Source organism: Alosa sapidissima, chromosome 2, assembly GCF_018492685.1.
Source record: "Alosa sapidissima isolate fAloSap1 chromosome 2, fAloSap1.pri, whole genome shotgun sequence".
Lineage (NCBI taxonomy): Eukaryota > Metazoa > Chordata > Actinopteri > Clupeiformes > Clupeidae > Alosa > Alosa sapidissima.
Window position 1 is genome coordinate 21,477,575 of NC_055958.1, and position 24,823 is coordinate 21,502,397.

The following is a 24,823-nucleotide window of genomic DNA, read 5'->3' on the forward strand; positions in this document are numbered from 1 at the left end:
AATGGTTTAGACTACATTCACCTGATATTGTAAAATACGATGAAATTGCAGAAAGAGCTTATGGGTGTATCTTAGTTTAGGATGTGAAGCTGTCTCTGATGTATGAATTGAATGGTTCTAGAATATGGACAATGAACCATGACAGACTATAAATGCAAGATCAGCTAAACTCACCTTTATTGATCCTAAAATTGAAATAGAATATTGCTTTGTTTCATTTTTATATTCTTTTAAGTAATTTAGATGTATACAAAAATAGAACACAGTTTGTCCACTAGGGGGAGGGGGTGGGATGGGTTGGTTTTCTTTTGCAAAAAAGTACAAAAAGCCTTCAGCGGATTCAGAATCAAAATCACTACAAGACGACATCAAAGCTGTGCAGAATGGGAAACAAGTTTTATATCCTCAAAACTGAAATGGACTGGTGGTGGACTTAAGTTCACAAAACTACTACAATTAATGTGCTCCAGACAAATCATTTTTTAGATCATGTCAATTCTTAGTTTCCCCTTATAACTATATTATGCTCACTCGTAACCATCCAGGAAGTGGGTTATATCAAAGTGCAATGGTGCTCTACTGGAGAGCATTAGTGTATTTACTGGTTTTGGCATGTCTGCGCTTTACAGCACATGTATATTGCTATATCATGAGCTTTGAGGAGAAATCTAAGAGGTGAACGGAATGGTCAGGCGACCCTGTGTGGTCTGTTGTATATTAATATCTTGATATACAACAACATATAGATATTAATTCAGTTAGGGTTTTCGTTTTTAATAAAGTGTGCAAATGGATGTGAAATGTACCAGGAGAGGCTATCTGTACACAGTGCCGGTGTGTCTTTCTATGTCTATTCACCATCACAGCCACAGAGCTGGAGGGACTCTGTCCCTCACGGAAGGCATCTCAATAGACAGTGAGACAACGATGGTCTGCAGCACAACCATGGTGCTCACTGAAAAAGTGCAATTCTGACATGGCCATCACAACAAAGGACATGGGCAATGCTAAATTAAGAGAGACACCTAGTGGGGTTCAGTGCATTTTTTTCTGTTCTTTTCCTTTTGTTATTACTGTTCTTTCTGTTTATTTGCTCGTCTCACGTCTGTGAGGAGAAGTTGATGCTCAACACCATCTTCTGGATCTTCTCCTCGTTCCTGAGGATATTGGACTTGACGGCACAGATTTTGTCCTGCTGGTCCCGGATTAGCTGCTCCAGTTCGGACAGCTCAGCCTTCAGCGGTTCCACAGCACTGTCCGTGATCCTGGCAGGAAACAAGATGAGCACACTGCAGTCTAGACAACACCCACACTCATGGCAATCTAATTCATGCTCATGCATTCCCATTAAATCCCACTAAGACTGAATATGATGGCAAACACACTGAAACAATACCTTATGACAGCTTTTTATTAAATGGGTAACACATGAGTCTGCAAGTTTTCTTTTTGTCTTTTCGTATGAGAATCATTTGTTTTTCTATCAGACATGATTGACATGAGGTATTTTATCACAGTCTCAAAGACGTCAGTTGAATGTACTGAGGCCACGACACTAGAATATGTCCCCTTCAAAGCCTCCATACCAGCGCCCAAGCACACCTGCCAGTGCGTGTGTGTGCGCGTGTGCGTGTGAGAGAGAGAAAGACACTCACTTCTGCTCCTGCAGCAGTGCCTGGGCATGCTCCTTGTTCTCGCGGCGCCAGACCTGGAGCTCGTTCTGCATGGCGTCCATGTCCTCCTGGATGTAGTCCATGATCTTGCCCAGCGGCAGGGCGCTCCGGCACACAGTCTGGATAGACGAGCGCAGCCGCTCGATCTCCCGCGCCACCAGCTCCCGCTCCTTCCGCCTCGCCGCCTCGGACACCAGCGTCCGCTCCTACCACACACACACACACACACACACACACACACACACACACACACACACGAGAAAGGGATGAGGAAGAGTGGAGACACAGGGATACACTTACAGACAAGGCCTTGGGCTGTTTGGCACATCTCACACAAACAGAGGACCAGCATACTTCTCAAGCCCCACTGAGAGCGAGCCAGCGAGCGAGAAGCACATAACTAAATTACATAAATGAGGTTAAGGAATTCTATCCTCAACCAATGATACATTAGTCAAGTTAAACAAAACGGCAGGGAAGAAGAAAGGTCCGGGGATGCAGGGGTACGTCTGTATTTAGCGGTCTAGAATTTCAAGGCTAAAAAATGTTTAGGATTTCAAGACAGGAATTATACAAACCTAGAAGTGTATATAAAGATCAAACCCTTGTGGGAATGGGGATCCCATGATGTGAGTGACTGGTTTTTGTGAAGGCCTCCTCTGTATGGTATGTGGCTGGGGAGGGGGGTCCTGCTCTGCCCTAGTCACCCCACTGCCTGGGACTATGACGGGAGAGTCTCCCCCTGGCACACTGGGCCCGTGGATGTTTACTCAGCTGGGGCCACAGGCTGGCTATGGCACAAGGCCAAACAGGCCTCACTCTCACTAGCACTGCCCTGCACTAGCACACAAGCCCTACAAGACCAGACTCTGTTTATTTTAGTAACAGGCTATGGCAGTGAAGTTATTTTACAACAGTATTTGGTAACAACTACTACACTTTTACCCTCTTTCAAGTTGAACTCCTGAGCCAATTTGTGTCATTCGGCCTGCAAACAGCAACACCTCCTTTGGTGGGGTGGGCAACTCAAACCTCAACTACATGACAATACAAACTAACCAGTGACTTCCTGTCTGCACACAGCTTGTATCAAGTGAAACAGTAGACCTGGGGGCCAATCCCAGCCAGCATCATTCCCCATATTCCAAACTTCATAAGTAACTTTGTAGTTATCACTGTTTGTGAAACAAGATAAGAGTTACACTATTACTATATGATATCTAACAGCTTTTGCAATTATATGCACAGCAAGGACAATGAAACTCCTTACCTTGCCTTCCTACAGGAAGCTAGCAACAGAGATCTGGTAAAATGAGGCAGACCTATTTTTCCCCCTTAACCTTGCAACCCACTCCTCAGCAGCCCAGAGGTGGGGGGGGGGGGGGGGGGGCCTAAAATGTCTAATGGTGGTCGGCAATGTGGGTGGCGTTCCCAGCCCTCTAAACACCCCGGCTACATAAATATGAGCCGGCACATTCAGTCCACTGTCCACAGAGCATGGAGGCCAGACAGGATTCGGTCTGCTTGCCACCCTCCACCGCTCCACGACACACACACACACACACAAATGTTTTAAAAAATAGAGGCCGAAGAGGATAAGGAAACCTCTGTGCTCTTTGTCTCAGTGTGGGGTGGTGGTGGTGGTGGTGGGGGGGGGGGTGCCTGGTTAGGTTGAACAAAATAAGCTCACTCCCCCATTTCCCCCCTCTCCCCAATCAAAAAGAGAGAAAAAAACACACATATACACATTTTCAAATGGTGTCTGAAGTAAGGTTTTTCCATTACCTCAGAAAGGGACTGAAGCGTCTGGCTGCGGAGAGAGGGGACTGGAAATGACCTCGCTGTGGCAGGTGGCTAACAAAGAGCCTGGCACTAAAGGTTAGAAGGTTCTAGAAGAAGGGCTTAAGGAAGTGGAGTAGCTATAGCTAGTCAGTCAAAGTAGCCTTAAGTTGTCAAAGATTCAAGACGTGTAGCAGGCAAAAGCTCTGAAGCCCTCAGGTATTATGAGCTCATTACTCATTATAGACAGCCCAGCCCCTCCACCCCAAGGCTAATTTGCTTAATGGGAAAAGGCACGCATGCATGCAAAATAAGTCTAAAAAGAGAGCAGCTGATTTATGGAGTGCTGATGAAGAAAGAGGAGCACAAAGTTACCCAAAGATTCTTATGACAAGAAAAATGAGCCTTCCTGCATGAGACCTGTTGCAGGCATTTGTATTAGCTCTCTTGGGTATAATAAATTAAAGCAACATTCTCCAAGCCCCTGTAGTTTTAATGTCACAGGCACTCTCTGTAACATTCTCCGTCATTCAGACTGTAATCCGCCACTTAAGTCAACTTTTAAGTAATTTTTCAGACATTCAAGGTGGTCTTCTGCATATGCTTGGGCCAGAGTCGCTCAGCCGAACCTGTTCATTGTTTACACTTACTGGTAAGTAACCATTGGAGATGACCGTTGTCTCCTCACAAAGCCATTCATATAGACGCCTCTCACCATTTATGCGTCTGGGTGACCGTGACTGGACACATCCTTGGGCCTTGTGCCCTCTGGCCAGGGCGGGCACGCGGACTCTGGCCCCTGGGCGAGGGAGGGGCTGCTCCCTCTGTCCTTCTCCCGGAGCTCCAGAGGAGCAGCCCTGTGTGGGCTCCTGGGCCGGGTGCGTGTGAGGAGAAGATTAATTGAGCACTGTCCAGGGGCCTCCCCTCCTCCAAAGAGCCATGTTCAGCCACATCATAAAAATAGCAGAGGTGCAGCGGAGGGAAGAGGGAGCCCTGCACACAGGATGCCAGGGTCACGCATTCCCCGCTGGGATCACTGCGCAGGTCACATGCCCTGACCCCCACAGTTCCCAAAGAATCACCCCAGAGACAACACAGACGCCACAGGGGTCTTTGCTGCACTATGAAGTCACTCTGAGGGGGAAAAAAACAAGGGACTACGAAGCTCACGGACACCAGACCCATCGCGTGCAGAGCATGGAGCTCCAGAACACGAGCGCCGCATTCAGCGTCCGGTCAGCTAAACAGACATCACCTGCACCGGGCCAGTGCACCGTTCCGCTGTTTTGCCAGAGTTACAATTCTAAATCCACTCCGAGAGGCTAATACGGTTTCTGGAATGCAAGGAGAGTCATTTCCCTTACTTCTTTTTCCACCAAAAAAAGGTGGATGTTTACGAAGAGCCAGGCCTGAGGGGAGATGACTATTTATTTTCCTGTCCTTTCTGTGGAGCTCCAGCGCCAGTCTTCTGGTCTTTCTCCTGCACGGCTCTCTCACTCAACAGCCATCCATTTGTATGCCACGTCGCTTATTTATACATCGCAAAGCTTCATCAAGGCTAATTTGACGGTGTAAAAAAAGAAAGAAAAGAGAGAGCAGGAGGGAGAAAAGAGAGCGTGGAAGAAAGGAGGGAAGAAAAGGGATCTTATGCAAACGCAGCTGCTGAGAGGGCCCCGTTCCTGTCTAAATGAAAAGGCCGCCCGCGAGAAGTATCTTATAATAATATACACGTGTTCTGGGGTGGGGGTCACCCCGGGAGGTCAGGAGCAAAATATACAGCAAATTCTTCAGTCGCACCCTCAGTGCTGAGAGATGGTATGTCTTTAAACTGCTCCTGGCCTGTTAAAAGCCAACACTTTCTCCAACCTAAGGTGTTTCAAGGTGGTACAGTGCAATATCCATCACTTGCTGAAATCACAAGCTCGCAGTGAGAAAGAGTGGAATTTAGAGACCTTCACAAGAGTGTAAGGCGAGACAAGTCACAGTGTTTCTGCCTGGAATGCCTTGCCTTGATACACCCTGAAACAAGTATTGAAATAACTAACAATAATAATAATAATAATAATAATAAGTGTAATTTAAGAGAAACTTGTCCAAGAAGGCACAAGATTCGCTTTAACCCTTGATGGCCTGGCATGATTACAGGAGAGTGAGCAGCCCTAGTCTGGTCCTCGCGGCCCTTTCATGGCAGGAAGGAAGCGATTACTGGCCTGTGCACAGCTGACTCAGCTCGAGCGTGCACCTCAGAGGAGGCAGGCAGAGGACAGGGGCCACGCAAACGTGCTGCTCACCCCCTCTGGACCGCACAGCGCAGCGGCACGCAGCGCCCCATGGCATGCCTGTGTAATAGCGGCCCCAGGAATCCATGGGACTGATGAGGCCACATTAGGCCAATTAGGGGTGGCCCCCTGCCGCAGGGTGCTCAGGTTCCAGCCGTCCGACTGGGGAAATCTAATTTGATTATTTGGGAATGGGAGAAAATCCAGGCTGATTATTTTGAAACAAAGAGCGCAAGGATCAAGGGTGCTGCGTGGACTGGGGCTTGGAGGCGGGGGGGGGGGGGGGGGGGGGGGATGCCAGCAGTCTCTGCATGCAGGAGAGAGGGGCAGCAGAGACCAGCAGAGAGAGTGGCCAAGCTGGAGGGCCAGAGAAAAGATTGGGGATATGGGGAAGGGGGAAGGAGAGAGAGAAAGGGGGAGAGAGAGAGAGAGAGAGAGAGAGGGAGGAAGCTCGTTCCTCCTCATTAAGTCATGCTGCCCTGTCGAAGCGCATGTGGCTGGAGGTTTTGGAGTCGGGCCCTTTCTGCTTGAGTGGCACGACCAAACACAGCATCCATCAGGGCCAGTCCTGCTGACGGACAGCTGGGAAAGAGGCGCAAGCCACAGCGGGGCGGACCACCCGTGCAAGGCCAAACGCACCAGCCCACGGACAAGAGGCCTTCAAAACTGAATCACTATCAAAATATTGACAGTGGGGGCAGGCTCTGGTCAACAAACAGTCGACAGTGCTAAAGAAGCAGCTGACGGAGTAGAGAGGCTCTGATAGGAGTCCACTTCTCCAAAAACTCCAAACTCTGACATGTAGAAATCTGCAATAGAACGTGGAATGTGGAAAATAAACTTATTGACACAATATGGTAGCAGGGGTGGGAGGAAAAAAAACAATATAGTGTATGATAGCACTATTCTTTGCCATGATATCAAATTGATATAGCGGTCTTAACTATTATGATGATTTTTATTTTATTTTGGTACAAAAGTCTACTGTGCTAACTCTGTCCATAATATGGTACAAGACTTTGTCTTCTCTCACTTTCAGTCTCAGGAGAACTTAGAAAGGAAGTCAGAGTTAAGAATAAATTTATGAAGCTACAGAGAATCCCAGTACATTATGTGTAACATTTCAAATTTAACGACAGTAACATAGTCACCTCTGTAGTAATTCCAACCTCTAGCAGTAAGCCATATTTACTGCCTGCTGGTGTCTTGATGGGACCCTGAAACATAGTCTCCCTGAAGAGCTGTTTGCTCTGGGAAGGATTTTTATTGATCATTCCAAATGACTAAATGGCACGGTCTGGACAAATGGGGATTACACTCTTTTAGTGTACGTTTTTTGTTTCAGTTTCAGTTCAGTAAGTGTAAGTTCTACAGTGACAACTCTCTACATCACTACAAAAATAACATGACAGAAAGCTCCCACCAAAAGGCACAAACTAATTAGTTCTCAAGGAAAGAAAGCTGTCCCCTGCTCCCTCCATGGAAACGTTTTTTTGTTCACTTCACTGGAGGCGTGACAATTCGTGGGGAATAACGGAGTTGTGGGGGTGGTGTTCAAATGTAAAAGCCCTGAAATAAAACCGCAGCTTGGATACACAAACAAACCACAATTGTTCAGCTCTGCATATGTGAATGTTCAAAAATTTGAGAACTATCTCAACTGTGTGATCTGTGGGGGTTCCGCTTGTGCTGGTTTGATGTCTCTAGCTCCACTGAACAGTGCAACATTTCCAGGGACCACAATTACACTTCTCCGCTCCATTTCCAATACTGCTTTCTTTAGCTAATAGACGGCAGACTAAGCAAATTTTTTTTCCCAGCTGCATGAATTCAAACACAACAGAAAACATCCCTGAGGTATTGTACTGCCAGAAATAAACACTGTTGCACTTGTTGATGGCATTTCTGTTCCATGAGCACGCAGTCACTCAGTCACTAAGGTGAAATGCTTCTGCAAAAACCAAGCCACTTCTAACTGGCAGTACAGTGCCCCTTAGTGGAAGTCCCTTATAAAGCCAGAAGTCACGAACAACTCAGAACTTGCCTGATTTGACTTTGGAGATGATGGAGTAGTTTCAAAGTCTTTCTTTGTTTCCAGGATCTTCTTCACAAGACCGCCTTGAAAAAATAAATTATTATTATAGCAACATACAGGTATTTTGTATAGGTATCACATAATGACAGATGAAGGACAACAGAAAGATAAGATGATCTCTCACCATGATTTTCATCACCCTGAAGCTCAACAGAAGCCTCCTAGAGAGTAAGATAAAAGTACAAACCACTGGATTGGAATGCCACATAGACAATATTATTTGAAGTACAAACCAAAAATGTTATTTTCGGAGACAAAAGGTGAGAGGCCACTCACTACAGGCATATCAGACACGTCAGATGGGACAGGAGCTGCTTCTTCCACAACAAACTGTTCGTCATCCTCGTCCTCATCCTCAGACAGCTTCTTCCCCTCCATGATCACACCGGGCGCCGCCTTGGCACTGCCCAGTCTGAGCCCACACAAATCAGACAACACAAACTCACATCTCCCACCCCACCCCACATCTCCCACCCCACATCTCCCACACACGCATATCTCACATCCCACATCTCCCACCCCACCCCACCCCACATCTCCCACACACGCATATCTCACATAGTCAATCTCATCAGGTTTAAGTGCTTTCAACACAAAGACGCTGTTCTCAACACAATTAGACATGGCCACTGTCAATAGCAAATGATCTGAATGTGAGCAGTGGGGGAGTGTGCTGGTTAAAAGCTCACCTCTCAGCAGGGGGCACTTCAGTGTAGCTCTCTTGCCTCTTCACTCGGGGCGGTGCAGGCCGGGCACTGTTGGGCCGAGGTATTCTCCTGACCAAAAACAAATGCTCATTTGGCAAACTCTCATTTCCACACATTTCATGAAATCAGCAATAGCCCAGCAAGGGAGTCTATTTGGGGAACTTGAAAAAACATGTTTATTATCCCCATAAAGCAAAATGAATGAGTGATCCCATGTGGGATTTGAGTTGATAATTTGTTTTGAGCTGTTTGTAGGGGCTCTGTGGTTCATTAGAGAAAGGATTTAAATATGACAGTTTGTCAGTGTCATTGTCAAGTAATGAACATTTCACAATGGTGCTGTACACACACAAAATAGTGTCCTCCCTAAAAACTATGGGAATATTGTGATTAAAGATGTGATTAAAGTTGTTTCTGTTTTGTAAGGTTTGCCTCAAAATCCAGGCTTAAAAGAACAACATTAAACCTCTCTCCCAATTTCCTATTGTTTATTTGCCTTGAGATGAAATTGTCCAAAACTGCCACAGTTAAATAGTCAGCACAGTTTAGGGTCGTTAACAATGGTTTAGCAACACTACGCCATGCTCCCATTCCCTGATATGACGGCCCTATGGACATACACTTGAAAATGGGACCCAGAGCTGCTGAGAGAGGGCCAGAGGCAAAGAGAGAGCGTGATCATCCCAAATACACAGAGAGAGGGAGAGCTGACCTGTGCGCAGCGTGAGGAGGTCCAGCATCTGTTGTGTCTCCATTCTCTAACGGCACTGGCCTCTCGGCTGCAGGAGCTTCTGAAAGCCAGAGCAAGCACAAAAGAGGAAGAGGGAGTAGAGTTTAGACATGTACATACATACATACATACATACATACATACATACATACATACATACATACAGGCTACGCTATTGCCTCTTAAAAGTGAAAACTGCATAGATGAGAAACACAAAAGGTTTAAAACTACTGTATGAGGGTTAAAACATATGGTGAAATGCAGGGAGAAAACAGTAAAAGGAACAAATCCATACCTCCTTCACTGTCTGACTCATCTGAAAATGAAAGAGAATTTCAGCTTTAGTTGAGCATTTAGTTTTTGAGCAAATAACAGCTACCAGTGACTCCCTTTGTACTGATGTGTATGCATTGTTAGTATTGACTCTCAAAACTAAAAACCATGGCATTTATCGCCATCTTGTGAGGAGAGTACTGAATGCAGTGCAAAACACTGCAAATGGACACAAAAGGAGGGCAGTTTGCTAATTGACTTGTATGGATTTACTCCTCGCAAGATGGTGGATAATGGCTGAATAATAGAAAGATAATGCACTGCCTGCAAAACAGTCTTTATACCATTCGTGTTTACACAAAGATAATATAGTTGTTAATGCATATTCTAGTCTTACAAAAAAAAATGAAAACTTCAACTAAAGTCATTTTGGTCCCCATCGGAAATGTCCACCATAAATAGAGGTTGCTTCTAGCGGATTTGTCCTAAAGGGAAATCGGTAACACTTTACTTGACAGTATTGACAAAAGAGTGACACCCTAACCCTAATCCTAACCCTAACTTGTTATGACAAAAAACGAATGACACTTAATAACAGAAGCGTTATGTCATAAACGTTTATGACTTGTTTATGATACGTTCATGATACGTTCATGACAGTGTCATGTCACTCTTATGTCGATACTGTCAAGTAAAGTGTAACTGGGAAATCTACACCTCCAGTCCAAAGCCCATCTCACCTGGACCTCCTGCTTTGGGCCAGCGTCTCTGTCCTTTGGCTGATGATGGCCTTGGTATCCTGGCGGGGCTCTGGAAATGAGTACAAAAACAGAAATCAAGTCCTGACATCAATGTCAACATCAATGTCTCAGCCTTGTTTATTATAAAGTGTTTGTCTTCAAATCAGAGGAATGGGCCATTGTCTAACCAAAGCAAATAGGGTGGGCTCTCAAACAAGCCCTCTGCCCTCTCAGGCTATATCCACACTACTCCGAATCAGTTTTGACACAGATTTTTGGATCAAATCCGTGCCGCGTCCATAAACACTGCATCAGTTTGGGAGTAGATACGAGGTGCGTCCACATTAATCAATTGATATGCAAATCGCTCAGCTGTTTATCCTTTGTCAAGACCCGCATCCCTGTTACTGTTGCTAGGTCAGATCAACAATGGCCATGCAGCATTTAAAATCTGCATTCAAATGAGTTATTCTGCTTCTGGAAAATCAAATAAGCTATTCTGCTTCTGGAAAACAAATGAGTTATTCTGCTTCAGGAAAATCAAATGAGCTATTCTGCTTCTGGAAAATCAAATGGAGTTGTTCTGCTTATTGAAAATCAAATGGGTTATTCTGCTTCTGGAAAATCAAATGAGTTATTCTGCTTATTGAAAATCCCCTTATAAGAATTCCCATTATAATGCCAGAAGCTTTGTCGATGAACGACGAACGAACAATAATAATTATGTTAGATTCTCAGAAATTTCAAGGATAGGCTATGTATGGATTCATGTACGTTTAGTCTCATTGTTTATAGGCTAGCCTATATCTTTTTAAACAGATAGTTTGCACAAATGTGTTTTCGGTGAGCATGCTGCGACTTCCGTTTGGATTTTGCAGTTGGACCGTGCAGAGCTGTGGCAGCAGCTAGACTACACTGTACTCCGGTCAGCTAGGCTATTGCATAGTATTATAATCTGTAGGATAATTCAGAAGTTATTGCTTCCACTCTTTTAACATTGTAGGCGCTTGTTTACATATCCACAGCCACATGAGTTTTTTTTATGTTAGTCATTGCATAAAGCATTGGTTCCCAAAGACTGGGTCGCGACCCACAGGTGGGTCGCAGGAGATTTTATTTGGGTCGCCAGCACAATGTATGTTGTGTAATAGGCCTAACTTATACCATTTAGCCAGGAAAGCTAACAGTTTTATTTTAGGATCTAGTTTGTTAACTAGTCACGGCCCTCTGTGCAATTTAGCATTTAGAATAGCTCTGAAACTGGGGGGCGAACACGTCGCAGAGGGGACAGCGTGGACAGCTCACTCGCAAAATGAAAGATTTCTGTGGGGCGCCTGCCATGGACCTCGCAGTTGCAAAATGCAAGGGACATGAATCAGCATTTTTGCACAAACATTAACAGCATCGAAAAGTTTGAGAACCTGTGGCCTAACACAATATTGGTGGTTGCTCTGAAGTGAAATGGGTCGCGATGGTCTGTCATTTTTAAAAAGTGGGTCCCCAGAAAAAAAGTTTGGGAAACACTGGCATAAAGAACATCCAACAACAAAATCAACTTAGGCATTTAAATACGTTTTTCTGACACAACGTCCACGTTCACCCGTTACGGCTGCGGCACAAAATGATCTAGCGGATCCAAACTGCTCCACTACGGAGATGCGGACACGATGGTCGAATGTGGGTGGGAGGGCGAATCTTAACAAAAATATGTCGGATAGAAAACTATCTGACATAGTGTGGATATAGCCTCATACTGCTGCAATGGTGTAATGGCACAGACGCTAGGCTACACTAACACATTTCCTAATGACACAGAACTGAATCTACGCATTTGTAATTACCTGGTTTTCAGAGACCTCTGTTGGCTATGTGAAAACAAAAGCACATGCACAAACACATTGTTATCATGCATTGCTCCACCTGGGAGTCGGACTACAAAAATATTCTACAGCGAAAGGCACTGCTCCACAACACAAGCCAAATAAGGCCCAGAAGCTGCTTAGGATTCCCATGCTGGCAAGATTCAAGCTTACAGCACACTATCCGGATGGGTTCTACAAGAGCACCACCACTCAAACACAGAGAAACTAGACCTAATATAACACACTAAGTTTCACTATTAACTATCAGCTACTGCATCAGAAAAGATCTAAAGGGTGCGTAAGGTCATCAGCACATTGAGAGATTCAGCGGAAGCCTTCAGCGTAAATGAAAGAGAGTAAGACGGGTACCTCTTCTGATTCTGACTCTGGCATTTGTGAGCTCTGACAGAAGCAAGAGGCAAATGTTAATTCTCATAGTAACACAAAATCAAACCTCTCTGACAGAGGCTGGGTGTGTTCCACTAAAATTCAATATCATCACCAAATGACAGTCTGTTAAGACTTAACATACACAGCACTGAAGTATAAACCAATGTCAGTTCTCTCTAACATCCACTAAACTTAAAAACCATTAGAGTCCAATTCCTCCCTTCGATGCTCTATGCAAATACAAACACCTGCAGGAACAATATTAAGAGTTTTTCTGGTGCCGTGCAGGATACAATGCAGTCTGTGCACCTGAAACAGCTGTGTTTACCACTATTTATGCTTACAAATGACAGTAGCCTATGTGCTAGCAGCACATGACTAGGATGTAGACAGATAGAGTTCTCTAACAGAACCCTTAGTCCTGTGACGTGAGTACAAAAAAGAGCATGATGCCTGAGAAGACTATGGAGGAGAGAGAGAGAGAGAGAGAGAGAGAGAGAGAGAGAGAGAGAGAGAGAGAGAGAGAGAGAGACCGGGCTCACCTCTTCAGGCGCTGGCTTGCGAGTTTTGCTGGGTTCCTCAGGATGGGGTTTTGGTCGGGACTCCTCTGCTGCCTTCACCTGGAGTCAGGGAGGGAGATCAATCTCAATCACTAGCACCATCTGCACAGACTGCTGGGGAGAGCAGTGAGGTGGAGAGTGCAGAGGTGCGTTCAAATTTGGCAAACGGTGGCAAACATGTTTTCTTTGAACGATTTGGTGTTAACATTCCATTGTAACGGTAATTGTATTGTTGCCTTCGTCTAACTCTCGTTCAGTTCCACTGTATGCTCGCGGAGAACTACCTCCTCAGACTGTTTGTGATCGGTCACAAACATTCGCCCGAAAACTCAAGGCTAATGGAAAACTGTTTGCAAACGTCTGTCTATGGTTGCCAATTTGAACGCACCCACAGGTGCCACAGTGTGCTGTGTAGCAGGGTGGCTCACCTTCCGCTCGCTCCTGTCCCTCGCCTTCTCCTCGGTGTCCTTGTGGCGCTCGCGCTCTCTGTCCCGCTCTCGTCGGCGCTCCCGCTCTTTTGGCACGTCTCCGCGCTCTCTGGCCTTGACCTCGCGCTCCTGCTCCTTGTCTCGCTCTCTCTCCTTCTCTCTGTCTCTCTCTCTCTCTCGCTCCTTGTCCTTGTCTCGCGCCCTGTCTTTGTCCCGCTCCCGGCTCTTGTCCTTGTCTCGGTCGCGCTCTTTCGTCCGGTCCCTCTCGCGCCCCTTCTCTGACCGCTCTCCTTCCCGGTGTCTCTCCTTCTCCGGCCTCCGGCCCTCCTGCTCTCTGGGCTGGTCCGGGTCTTTGGGGGCTCTGCTCTGGCTGCTCTCTTTGATCTCCTTCCTCTCCTGGAGAAACAGACACAAGAGGCCAAGACCAATGGTAAAGAACGGCACTCGACCACAAAAGAAAAAGATACACCTGTGTGTCACCAGCAGAGGGCAGCAACACACTAGGAATGAGCCACTGAGCACATACAGACAGCAGCTTGTCTGCTCTTATCTGCTAGAAGAACAAGGAAAGAACATCACAGATAGTCCAGGCAATCTGTGAGAAAAAATCACCCAACCCAAAACTAATTGCAACAGAAATGATTTTTGTTGTATTCAGTTCATGAAACCTTCCCATATCACATACCAAAAGTCCATGAAAATCCAAGTGGTGGAACATTGTCAAAATTGGAATTATTTGTGCATAGGTCAATGGCGAAAAGCTGCACCTGTGGCAGTTTTATTGAACTTTCATAGTACAGGGGATATGTGAAAATTAGGTCAAATTCTTTCATATAAGCATGAAACTTGGTGAACTTGTACAGTTTGGAGCCCTGAACATTTTCAGATATGAAACCATTATCAAAAAACCCTAATGATCGCCGTGGCAACTATTAAATGTTCCATTATAACTGAATTACGCCTATATTCTTCATTCTATCTCCTGAACCAAACATGGTATCTCAGAACAAGTGATGCCTACAGGGATGAGCAGTATTTATTGTACATGTATTCCATATTTCAAATACAAAATATATTGTATATTCATAATTTGTATTTGACTGGGTTGAATAAAATGACTTCGTATTTTGTATCAAAATACTTTATAGGTATGTATTTTTGTAGTTTAAAATATTGACAAATATTTTTGGTAAAACCAATACTTTTGGTGATGTGATGACATCATAAAAGTGCAAAACAATGAATGTAGCCTCTGACTGGTGCTGACTTTTGCCCACACTTGTGATAATATTGAGATTCAGGAAGATGATCCAGTGCAAGTTGAGTAACTTTAGGCGGGTCAATATAGGGTTCAACATAGAAAAAATTGATACAAAAGGTTTTTTTATGGATTCTGGTACTGTTAGACATGCTAAATAACATACTAAAAATCTAGTAAAATCTGACCTTGAGAAATGGGTCATTTGGGGGCAGAAAGGGGTCATTTGGGGGCAGCCGTGGCCTAAGGTTTTACACTACCTAAAACGCATTACGCCACTGACCAAGAAATACCTGGTCAGAAATCCATGGCGAGTTGTTTATATGTTATTTTAAGAGTGCATTATCAACAGTGATGGGCGGGTGCACAACTACACCCTGCTTTTCTCGTCCACAGGAACGTGCACCAGCGCACATCCATAAAAACATTATAAATTACATGATTACAATGGGGAACATAATTATAATAAAGATATCAGGAAATACGTCTCACAATGAGTAGTTATTCACCATCATTTTCAAATTGTTAATGACAATTAAAAGTGAATAGGCGAGAGGCACATATGGAGCACAGCTGAAGACGCACTGTCACGAGATGTAAGCAACTCCTCTGCAGGATAAATGTCCTTAGGTTTCTTATTTAGTCATTTAAACACTATTGGGGTAAGTGTTGCCTTTTTCAGGCTATTTTGTCAATGGTAACCTATTGTCAGTCAATAGTGAAAGTAATTAACTGTGTATAACTGTTTTGTCGTTGACTATGACACCACGGAGAAGTTAGTTTCACTTTGCCAATGAGTTCAAATAATACACGAGTGCAGATGCGTTTATAGGCTATACTCTGCTTGGTTTTAGTAAAGCATGGTTTAGTGGAATACCTGTTCCATAGGGTCTCGGGTGCAAGCTGATTCCTTCAACTGCGCCGCTGACTATCAAAATACCGATGCGCTTTTTGAAGTCGCACTGCTTGCTGTTAAAGAGAATGACAGTATCACTCTCATTGGTTTAAAGGATGTTACGCCCAAAACACACCCATGACTAATTAAGAAACATATAGATCCACCATTTTGCGCCAGGTGCCGGACTTTTGAAAACAAAACCACCCCCAATGTGGACTGGACAAACCCCTAAGCTATTTGATAGTGACCATGCATATTAGACAAATATAGCCCTATATCTCAATTACTATTCAGCCCACAGGGGTGAATCTGAGGACAAATGATGGTCAAATGAAATAATAATATGATTTTAAATGTTAACATTGAACATTTTGGAATGCTCTACCTTTTTCAGCGATATATTAAAATCAATGTGTTTTAATACAGAGTAAATGCAAAACAGGAATATGTACCATGTCCAAGGCATGGAGGAAGATAATACTTAACTGGTATTATATCTCATCTAGAGGGCATATGCTTTTAGAAAATGAATCTGTTTTCCCTGGACATTAGAGGCCAAAATGTATCCACTTTACACTAGATTCACCTTTGCAGAATAGAGGGCAATGTATTGTGCATGGCATGGAGAAAGATGGGAAATGTCTTGAATTGTGTAATGTCTCATCTAGAGGGTATATGCTTTCAGAAAATATATAGTTTAGGGTGTTTCATTTGTTTTCCCTTGACTGTACATGCCAAAATGTATCCACTGTACACTAGATTCGCCAATGCAGAATAGAGGGCAATGTGTTGTGCATGGCATGGAGGAAGATGAGACATGTCTTAACTGGTGTTATATCTCATCTACAAGTAATATGCTTTCAGAAAATATATAGTTTAGGGTATTTAATCTGTTTTCCATAGACAGTATAGGCTAAAATGTGTCCACTTTACACTAGATTCGCCTATACAGAATAGAGGGCAATGTATTGTGCATTGCATGGAGGAAGATGGGACATGTCCTAATTGGTGTAACATCACTTCTAGAGGTTATATGCTTTTAGAAAATATATAGTTTATGATGTTTAATTTGTTTCTCTTAATAGTGCAGGCCAAAATGTATCAGCTGTTCACTTGATTCGCCTATACAGAATAGAGGAGTATGTATTATGCATGGTATGGAGGAAGATGGGACATAAGTTGATTAATGCTATATTTCATGTACAGGGCATATGCTTTTAGAATATGTATAGTTTTGGCTGTTCTATGATTTTGGTAAAACCATGACCCATGCATAGGCATGCATTTTAATTATTAATCTTAAACTATATTTATTAGTATAGCAAGCACCTTTTGCCAGACGTCACAACAATAGTCACCTCTTTGGAGGCTAGTTGCAGTTATCTGCACCTTTCTGTCGAATTTGGACATTATCATGTCCATCTTTAACTTTACAATTTTCCTTCATTCATTCACTTACATAAACATGCTGTGCTGTCTGATTACTGTTTTAGCCAAAATTGTGCAAAGTAAAGAGGCATCATACAGGCCCCTCTGATTGGACAGACAGTCTCTCAGTCAACCCCCGGGCAAGAGGTCAATTACTATAAGTCTTGGAAAATGATGGACTGATACTTGTGATATACTGTATATGATTCAGTGACCTCTAAATCAGACCACCAAAAACACTTTCCTAGGCTTAATAATGCTTTTAAGTTAAAACTATGTGTTTGTACAACTTTAACATTGTGGAACACTTACATGCAAAAACACACTGGCTCTATTTAAAGACTCAACAACCATTTCCAGTTGGCAACAAACCAATCTGAAATAAGCCTGAGAAATGTACTCTTTGAAAATAAAAGAATGTTCCTCAACAATGCAATATTCTAAAATTCCATGTTAAGTTAGATGGGGTCAGATATTCTTTAGAATGCTTATTCTACAACATTCTAATTACAGTTTTGTCAGTATTTGCTGAAGGATAATGCATAAAACAACCCTCATTTTAACATATTTCCACCAACTGGATTTTCATGGACTTTTACTATGGTGTTTAGATCATCAATTGAAATATAAAAATGTGAAAATAAATTCTGTTGCAATTAGTTTTGGGTCAGACCTCACTTTGCCTGGACTAAGAGCCAACACAGCAAAAACAGCCATCTGTTTTGGACTGACCTCTCTGTCTCTATGGCGATCACGGCCCTCTCGGTTTTCCTTGTCCTGAGATTTAGACGAAGAGGAAGGTTTGCTTTTGAGATCCACCTTCTCCCCCGACAAGACGCGCTTCACAGCTTCGTCACTGTTTAACTGAACACATAATCACACAGTGTATAAGTACCAGCAACCAAGCTTTTTTGTTCCATATAAGTAACCTTTTGACTATGTGCATATGTGACTCAACTAAGGAGCTGCTTTATGTAACAATAATATAAGATACTGCGATTAGCATGGTCTATATCATGTCGACAGCACTGAGCTCCCAGTCACCTGATTTGACTGTTAGACCTTTGTCTGACCTCTCCAGGTCTTGGGTCCAATGAAAAACAAAACTACCATTGTCATCATTGATTTCTAAATACTTTATACCACTTAAGCAATACCAGGCAAATGCGTTAATGTTTCTGGTCTTTTAAACCAAACATGGGTCACTAATACAGTTACAGGAGAAATCCGGATGATTTTTACATGGATCTTGATCGCTACACCGCTGAGTACTATCGCTAGGAAAAATAACGACCAAAATCGGTGCTACCGAACTGGAGTAGCTGCAGCTAATGGCCAGTACTCCCATTGAGCTACAATGCTAGGTCTGGGAGCATCATCTAAATGTGCCTTTTTTGCCTCTTCATAGACTCAAAAGGTCATTAAAAGGTCTGTACAATATGAACAGAGTCCTTATGTGACAAAACGATGCATTTTCTACTCATGAGCTGTGAAGAAACCGTCTAAATTCAAAGTTAGAACTGTCACATCTGCACACTACTCTGTTTGCCTTTTCCTGCAACAACTGAATTCCCACGATACTTCAGTGCGAGCTAGCTTTCAGTAACGTGCAAGCTTAGGCATCATTTGGACAGTTTCCATGTAGTTAAATAGTCTTATATGGTCATAACCATTACAGTGCTCAATTACCTATTTTTGAGGGGAAATAAACTTCAAGTTTTCGTTGCAAGCCGGCATGAGCTCGACAACAGACTTTCTTGGGCTTTCCTTGAAGCGACTGATGGAAACTGAGGTATGAGACAGTACAAACTCTGAATTTAAACGGTTTCTTCACAATTAATGAGTTGAAAATGCATCATTTCGTCACGTAAGGACTCTGTTCATATTGTACAGACCTTTTAATGACATTTTGAGTCTGTTAAGAGGCCCTGTTTAGATGATGCTCCCAGACCTAGCATTTTAGCTCAATGTGACTACTGGCCATTAGCTGCAGTTCGGTAGCACCAATTTTGGTCGTTATTTTTCCTATCGACAGTACTCGGAGACGTCCAGCGATCAAGATCCGTGTAAAAATCAGCCGGATTTTTCCTTTAAGAGGACAAACCTTGTTGAGGCAGCACTTGCCAATGGCCTGCAGCAGCTCATTGGTCTTTTCAGGCTCGTGTCCAGCTACGATGCGCGCTGGTTTGACTGACAGAGGCTCCCCGCTGACCAGCATCACCACATCTATGGCCTTCTGGAGGAATGCAATTTTGGAATCTTTCTCCTGCAAGATCAAAAAATGGATAAATACACTGTGCATAACAACTTCTCTACCTTAATACATCTTATATTGAATATTACATAGTTCACACATAAATAATACAACAAAACATCAACAACAGTAAATCAAAGCCAAAACTGTCATTAAAAATCAGACCCATAGGGAGCATGGCAAATGTTTATGCATGAAACAACCATATGTTGTTCATTTTGAAAAGGTACACAAGACGTTGTATCCTCTTTTAAGATATTTTTATCATGCAGTATCCAAGACTCTAGTGAATTCATTCAATTCTCAGCAGTTGTCAGCAGCAGCTGTTTTTACACAGTTGGCTGGTTTCATGGTAACCAAAGCACTCTTCACCACTGAGAGCTACTTCTCTCTTACACTCCCAAAGGATTACTACGCACAATCCAAGTAGTAGGCTACAGAACAGTCTGTTATACAACTATAACCTTTCTGAGAAGTGACAAAGATATCTGCTTTAAATTCCATGACTTTTCCCTGACAAAAAACCTGAATTTCCATGACTTACTATAATGAATGGAACAATATACCGACCAATGATTTCAGAACAGTCCGTAGCATTAAAAAATCTTTTACTTTTTTAGAGCAGGAGATAAATAAATGGGCATTGAATAAACAAAGTTGGGCTACTCAAGCAAGCAGTAAAGTTAATAACCAGATATAAACCAATTCTGCGTGGAAATATTTGTATTAAGGTATTTTGGCAAGTACGTTTTAAACTGCTACAACAAAATTCCATGATATTCCAGAAATTCCATGACCCGTGGGAACCCTGTCTATGCCGCTTTTAGCTTTTAGTTTGTTATTTACAAATTTACGCTGTTCAAATGCAACCAATAATTTCTTTCAAATTTGTCAACAACATACAGTAATCTAAGCAAGACCTAAAACCGCTGGTTAGAGTTATGGTATATTTTTTAGAGTTATGCTTTTTTTTTATATACCAAATGTTTTTCTTAGCTGTAAGTTAGGACACTGGTTTTCTCCTCTCATGATCTCTACAGTAGTACAACCACCACCGCACTGAAATCTCACGGCTGTGGAGAGGCAATGCATTATTCATAGAAGCCGTGGACACCTCTCTATGAGGCATCTGGAAGGGGATCAGGTGTGAAGGCTTAAGAGCTCAGCCAGCTCTTTTTGTGCCCCACTCAGGTTTCCATTTTCCTGCCCTGACTTACACAAGATAAGTCTGATGAACTACAGGGGTACACGACACGTTGATAGTGGTCTGAGGACAACTGCTATATGATGCAGGGGTAGTCTCCTAGCCCTGGCCCTTCACACCTCCATGTTGACCTGCATATTATGATCCCTGTCGTGAGATGAGGCGTCTCCTTGTTATAGTTCAGAGACTTCAACAGTTGACACGCTGGCAGAATGCTGTTGTCAGGCCTACCTGAACAGCAACATGGTTACTTTAGACGTATAGACAGTTTGATTACCTTTACATTATCTGACTTCATCTCTGACTCAATGTACAGTCCTTTCAAGAAACCAGTAGTCCGTATCACCTGCATCAAAGGGAAAAAAACATCATGTAGGTTCACCTGCATGTTGTAAAACACGGTAAGCTCACTGCTATTTGACTGATAAAAGTAATTAGCTATCAGTACAATGACTCTTGTGCAGGAGGAAATAGCTTCCCAAATTATGCATGCATCAACACTGAAAGGTGAGACTTCAAAAACCAGAATGAGTAGCTGGTAAACTCCAGCACTCAGGGGAGTATTGGGGTTTAGCCCTAAATCACAGTTTTGCAAACATGAGAAGGCACTTAAAATACAGGACAGAGCTAAATGGCAGCAAGAGGACGTTTCCAAAGATTATTATAGGAAGGTCTTGCTGTTTTCAGTTAGTTGCTTGATTGGTTAATCTTACCTGAGCCTCAAACCCTGAGACCCTCATCTGAATGTGTCACATTGAACCAGACAAGGTTTCCATTACAAGTTAAATTCAACCTTGGGAGACTTTAAAGGGGGTCCATAAAGGTTGGAGAAAGAATATTCCGATGTCGTTTTTATGCATACAATGTGTGTATAGGCCTTGTTAAAATAACAGTGGTGGTGTTATTTGAAAAAATGCACATTGCTTGCAATTTAAGCACTTAAAACTATAATTTCTTCACTGTATTATCGAGGCTTACACCACCTATTTATACACTATAGCTGTTGTAGATATCAATCACGAATAAATGCCTTTCTCCTGGTGTAAGGAGAGCGATTTGATTCATTGCACAGTAACGTACAACTGGGATTAGGCGTTCTTTGCGTTTTGCTCTCTGCAGACAAGAGTCCATAGCAACTAGAAGACGCCAACATACAGTCTTGAACAGCTAGCTGCTAGAAGCTAGCGATAATTCACATGATAGCTTGAGAGCCATTAAAATTAACTAGGACAGATGCCTCCCTAGAAACTACACAGTAACTAAGCTCCCTTGTGCCTAAATCTGTGTGAATTCTCTCACAGACTATGAGAGAGAACACGAAATATTAAGGTATTAAATTAAACTTTATGCTAATTCAATGTACAAATAAGAGCACGCCACGAATCGATATTGAAACAATCACTCCGCAAATTGTACGGACTTTAATGAGAAAGCAAGTTAATTTAGCTAACGTTAACGATAGCCAGCTAATCTGTGATCCGATATGAGATTAACGTTAACCGACCTAATATTAGCGTTAAATTAACGTTACCTGCAACCTCTCCTAGAATCTACACAGGTTTAACATAATTTATAATAACTTATAACGTAGCCGACTTTAACTATCTCTAGTTATCTCTCCATAACATGTCGTTATGCGGTGAGGTTACAGGCGCACGGTTGATGCATACTGTAAAAAATGGGGTTGATGGCTGTCCATCATTTTAATGTTAGTAATGTTATCGCTTATTACCAACTAACGTTAACGTTAGCCACCATCTTAATGACCGATGTGGTCATCAAGGATGCCCATGGCAACAGCCAAGTTACCGAAAGCTCACTGCTAACTACTTATCGCTGAGGTAACTTAGCCAACTGCTTCACTATGATACCAGTTAACTAACATTAACGTTAACATTTTGAGTTTCTCTACTGACACGCAAATAATTAAAACCAACCAAAATAGCCAGAGAGCAAGACAGCTTGCACAATCGTAGAGACAAAAAGATCTACCGAGGCAACCAAACGTTACCTTGTCAAGATAACTTGAGCAGAAGCATTAACAGCCAAGAGCTGCCTGACCATCATTAGCTTGCTAGCTATCTAGCTAAGTTAACGTATTCTCACCTCACTGAGTATGTCGTGCAGGTAACGAAACGGCGGTTTGTTGAGCAGCTTCTCTGTGAGAGGTGGTTTTCTAATCACCTTTCCCAGGGTGTCTTGGGTCTTTTTGACCACTGCCCCGTTCATTACTGTACTTTGAAAGCCCTATTCCCAAACCAAATTCCTGTTTTCTACTGCCGATGTCGTAGAAAACTCTTGAAACATAAAATCTGTGGACTCTCCTGTAGCTATGCCAATCGCTTCTCAATCCCACAATGCAATGTTCTGTGTATGTGCGCATGCGCAAATGGTACACGGTTGTCAAGAATTACGAATGTCCCTAGCAACATCTAACAACGATAAACTATGAAACCAAGGATTCTAGAGCGCTATACTTTCTTTTACTGTCCTTGAGCGCTACACGACTTCTTGATTCACCGCTCTAGCTTGTATGTCAGTATAAAATCCGGTCATATTTAATCATATCACTGCATGCTGAGAGACTGTGGGTGCTAATAAACTTATATGGGACGAAACAGCTTATACCTGGAAATGACAGAGTAATGCATGTGCAAGCCAGCAAAGCTTAGGCTATCACGAGAAAGGACTTGCCCAGAGAGAGCAGTAGAGATAGGCTACAGTATCCCCTCAAGTCCTAGTTCGAGATCCCTGATATTTCTGATTATTTATAGGCTACACTCACTGTGTCTGTGTCAGTGTCAATGCCTTTTGCCTCATAATCTAAGTAGCCTAGACAAAATGAAGAATTAGGTTAAAGTGAGGTGAGGTCTAACAATAATGCCTAAAGTTTTGTTTAGGGATCATGCAATGCAATGCAATAAAAATAGCCTAGGGCTACTTTAAATTGAAAGGTCTAAATTCCATTATACAACATTGCCAAATATTTAGAACACTTGTAAAGATGCAGTCATGCTGCAAGGTTGTGGATATTTGAGTTAATCAAACAATAAGAAGCCTGCTTATCCCCACAGGAGGCAGGACGGCTGGCTGCAGACATGACTGACTGCACTCAGAACCTCAAAGTTAGCCAACCACAGAGCCCAGGCATTTTTTGTTCTTACTTATAGGCTATTCAATGTGTCAGTCAGTAGGCCTAGGCCACCCATTCCTCATTTATTCCATGTGTAGCCTAGTCCAGGGTGCTGGTAAAATATAAGAGGAGGGTAAACTATGAATTCTGTGATCACAGTAGCCTAAAGTGGACTGCACATGAGGTATCTGTTTTTTAAAGGGCAGAAAAAAGGCAGTCAGAACATGTCTGATGATGGTGGAAGTTATTTTCCAATGTTTATAACAATACCAGTGGTATTGAATGGTTCCTATAGTGTTGATGAGTATACATATTGTGAATGTGGATAATTAATGTGATTTTTGAATGTTAAAAGTTACAATTGGTGAGTCAACTATTTTGAGAGGTGGATACCCTCCAATAAGAAGTGGATAAACTCTATTCCTGAAATTTTAGAGGTGGATAAATTGTGTTAACTTGCGTTTAGCCAGCAGCCCTGGTTTAGTCTAATGGGAAGGGCTGCAATGTGTTGGACTTAGTTGCCATGGGACATGCAGTATAACAAATGGCACTGGGTTAAGGCTTCTAGAATATTTGTGTGATTGTATAGCCCTATGTATTTTATAATTTAACTATGCTGTAGGCTACTATTTGGAGCCATAGCCTACTGTAAATGTGAGGGATTCATGTAGCCTATTTCCCCAATCTGGAGAATGAATCCCCTCAGCTCATTTTGTTCCATGTTCTAAGAAATGCATCCATAAGATTGTTTTTAACATCAGGAAGTTCAGAATGAGGATAGTTTTGGAAACCCTCATTCAAGAAACAAGATATGTCCAGAATATAATCATTAAATCACACATTGTAACTTTGTGCAAAACAAGGTTTTTCTCAAGGAACAACATCAATGAAATGAAAGTTAAATAAATTACATCAATCATCATCTATTACATCAATCATCATCTATCATCAATTATATAAATATTAGATAACACTTATGATGGAAATTGACAACATTATCAGACAACTTTTGGGACCTTTGGGACACAGGGCAATGCTAACCAACCAATCAATTATGTTTTTCTCAGCAGGGTCAATAGACACAAGTATATGCCCCAGTGTACACAAGGCATATATGTCCAAGATATGTCCA

The 24,823-nt window shown here is 42.7% G+C and overlaps 1 protein-coding gene across 6 annotated transcripts; it reads right to left on the reverse strand.

Annotated features, from left to right (window-relative positions):
- On the reverse strand, nt 1–22,930 carry traf3ip1 (TNF receptor-associated factor 3 interacting protein 1). 6 transcript variants are annotated; one of them, XM_042079985.1, is made up of 17 exons: nt 22,665–22,930; nt 20,836–20,904; nt 19,205–19,366; nt 17,833–17,964; nt 13,517–13,912; nt 13,071–13,148; nt 12,508–12,540; nt 12,118–12,141; nt 10,277–10,346; nt 9,559–9,579; nt 9,246–9,321; nt 8,516–8,602; nt 8,103–8,238; nt 7,951–7,987; nt 7,776–7,849; nt 1,656–1,879; nt 1–1,265 (listed from the first exon to the last, which is right to left on the reverse strand). In XM_042079985.1, exons 1-17 carry the CDS (start codon nt 22,785–22,787, stop codon nt 1,100–1,102), a joined length of 1,908 nt encoding a protein of 635 aa, XP_041935919.1. In that variant the 5' UTR covers nt 22,788–22,930; the 3' UTR covers nt 1–1,099. The 6 variants fall into 6 exon arrangements, with proteins under 6 accessions (XP_041935919.1, XP_041935912.1, XP_041935932.1 ...); XM_042079978.1 differs by having other exon boundaries at nt 9,246–9,324; nt 22,665–22,929; XM_042079998.1 differs by lacking the exon at nt 12,508–12,540.
- Between the last annotated feature and the right edge of the window lie 1,893 nt (nt 22,931–24,823).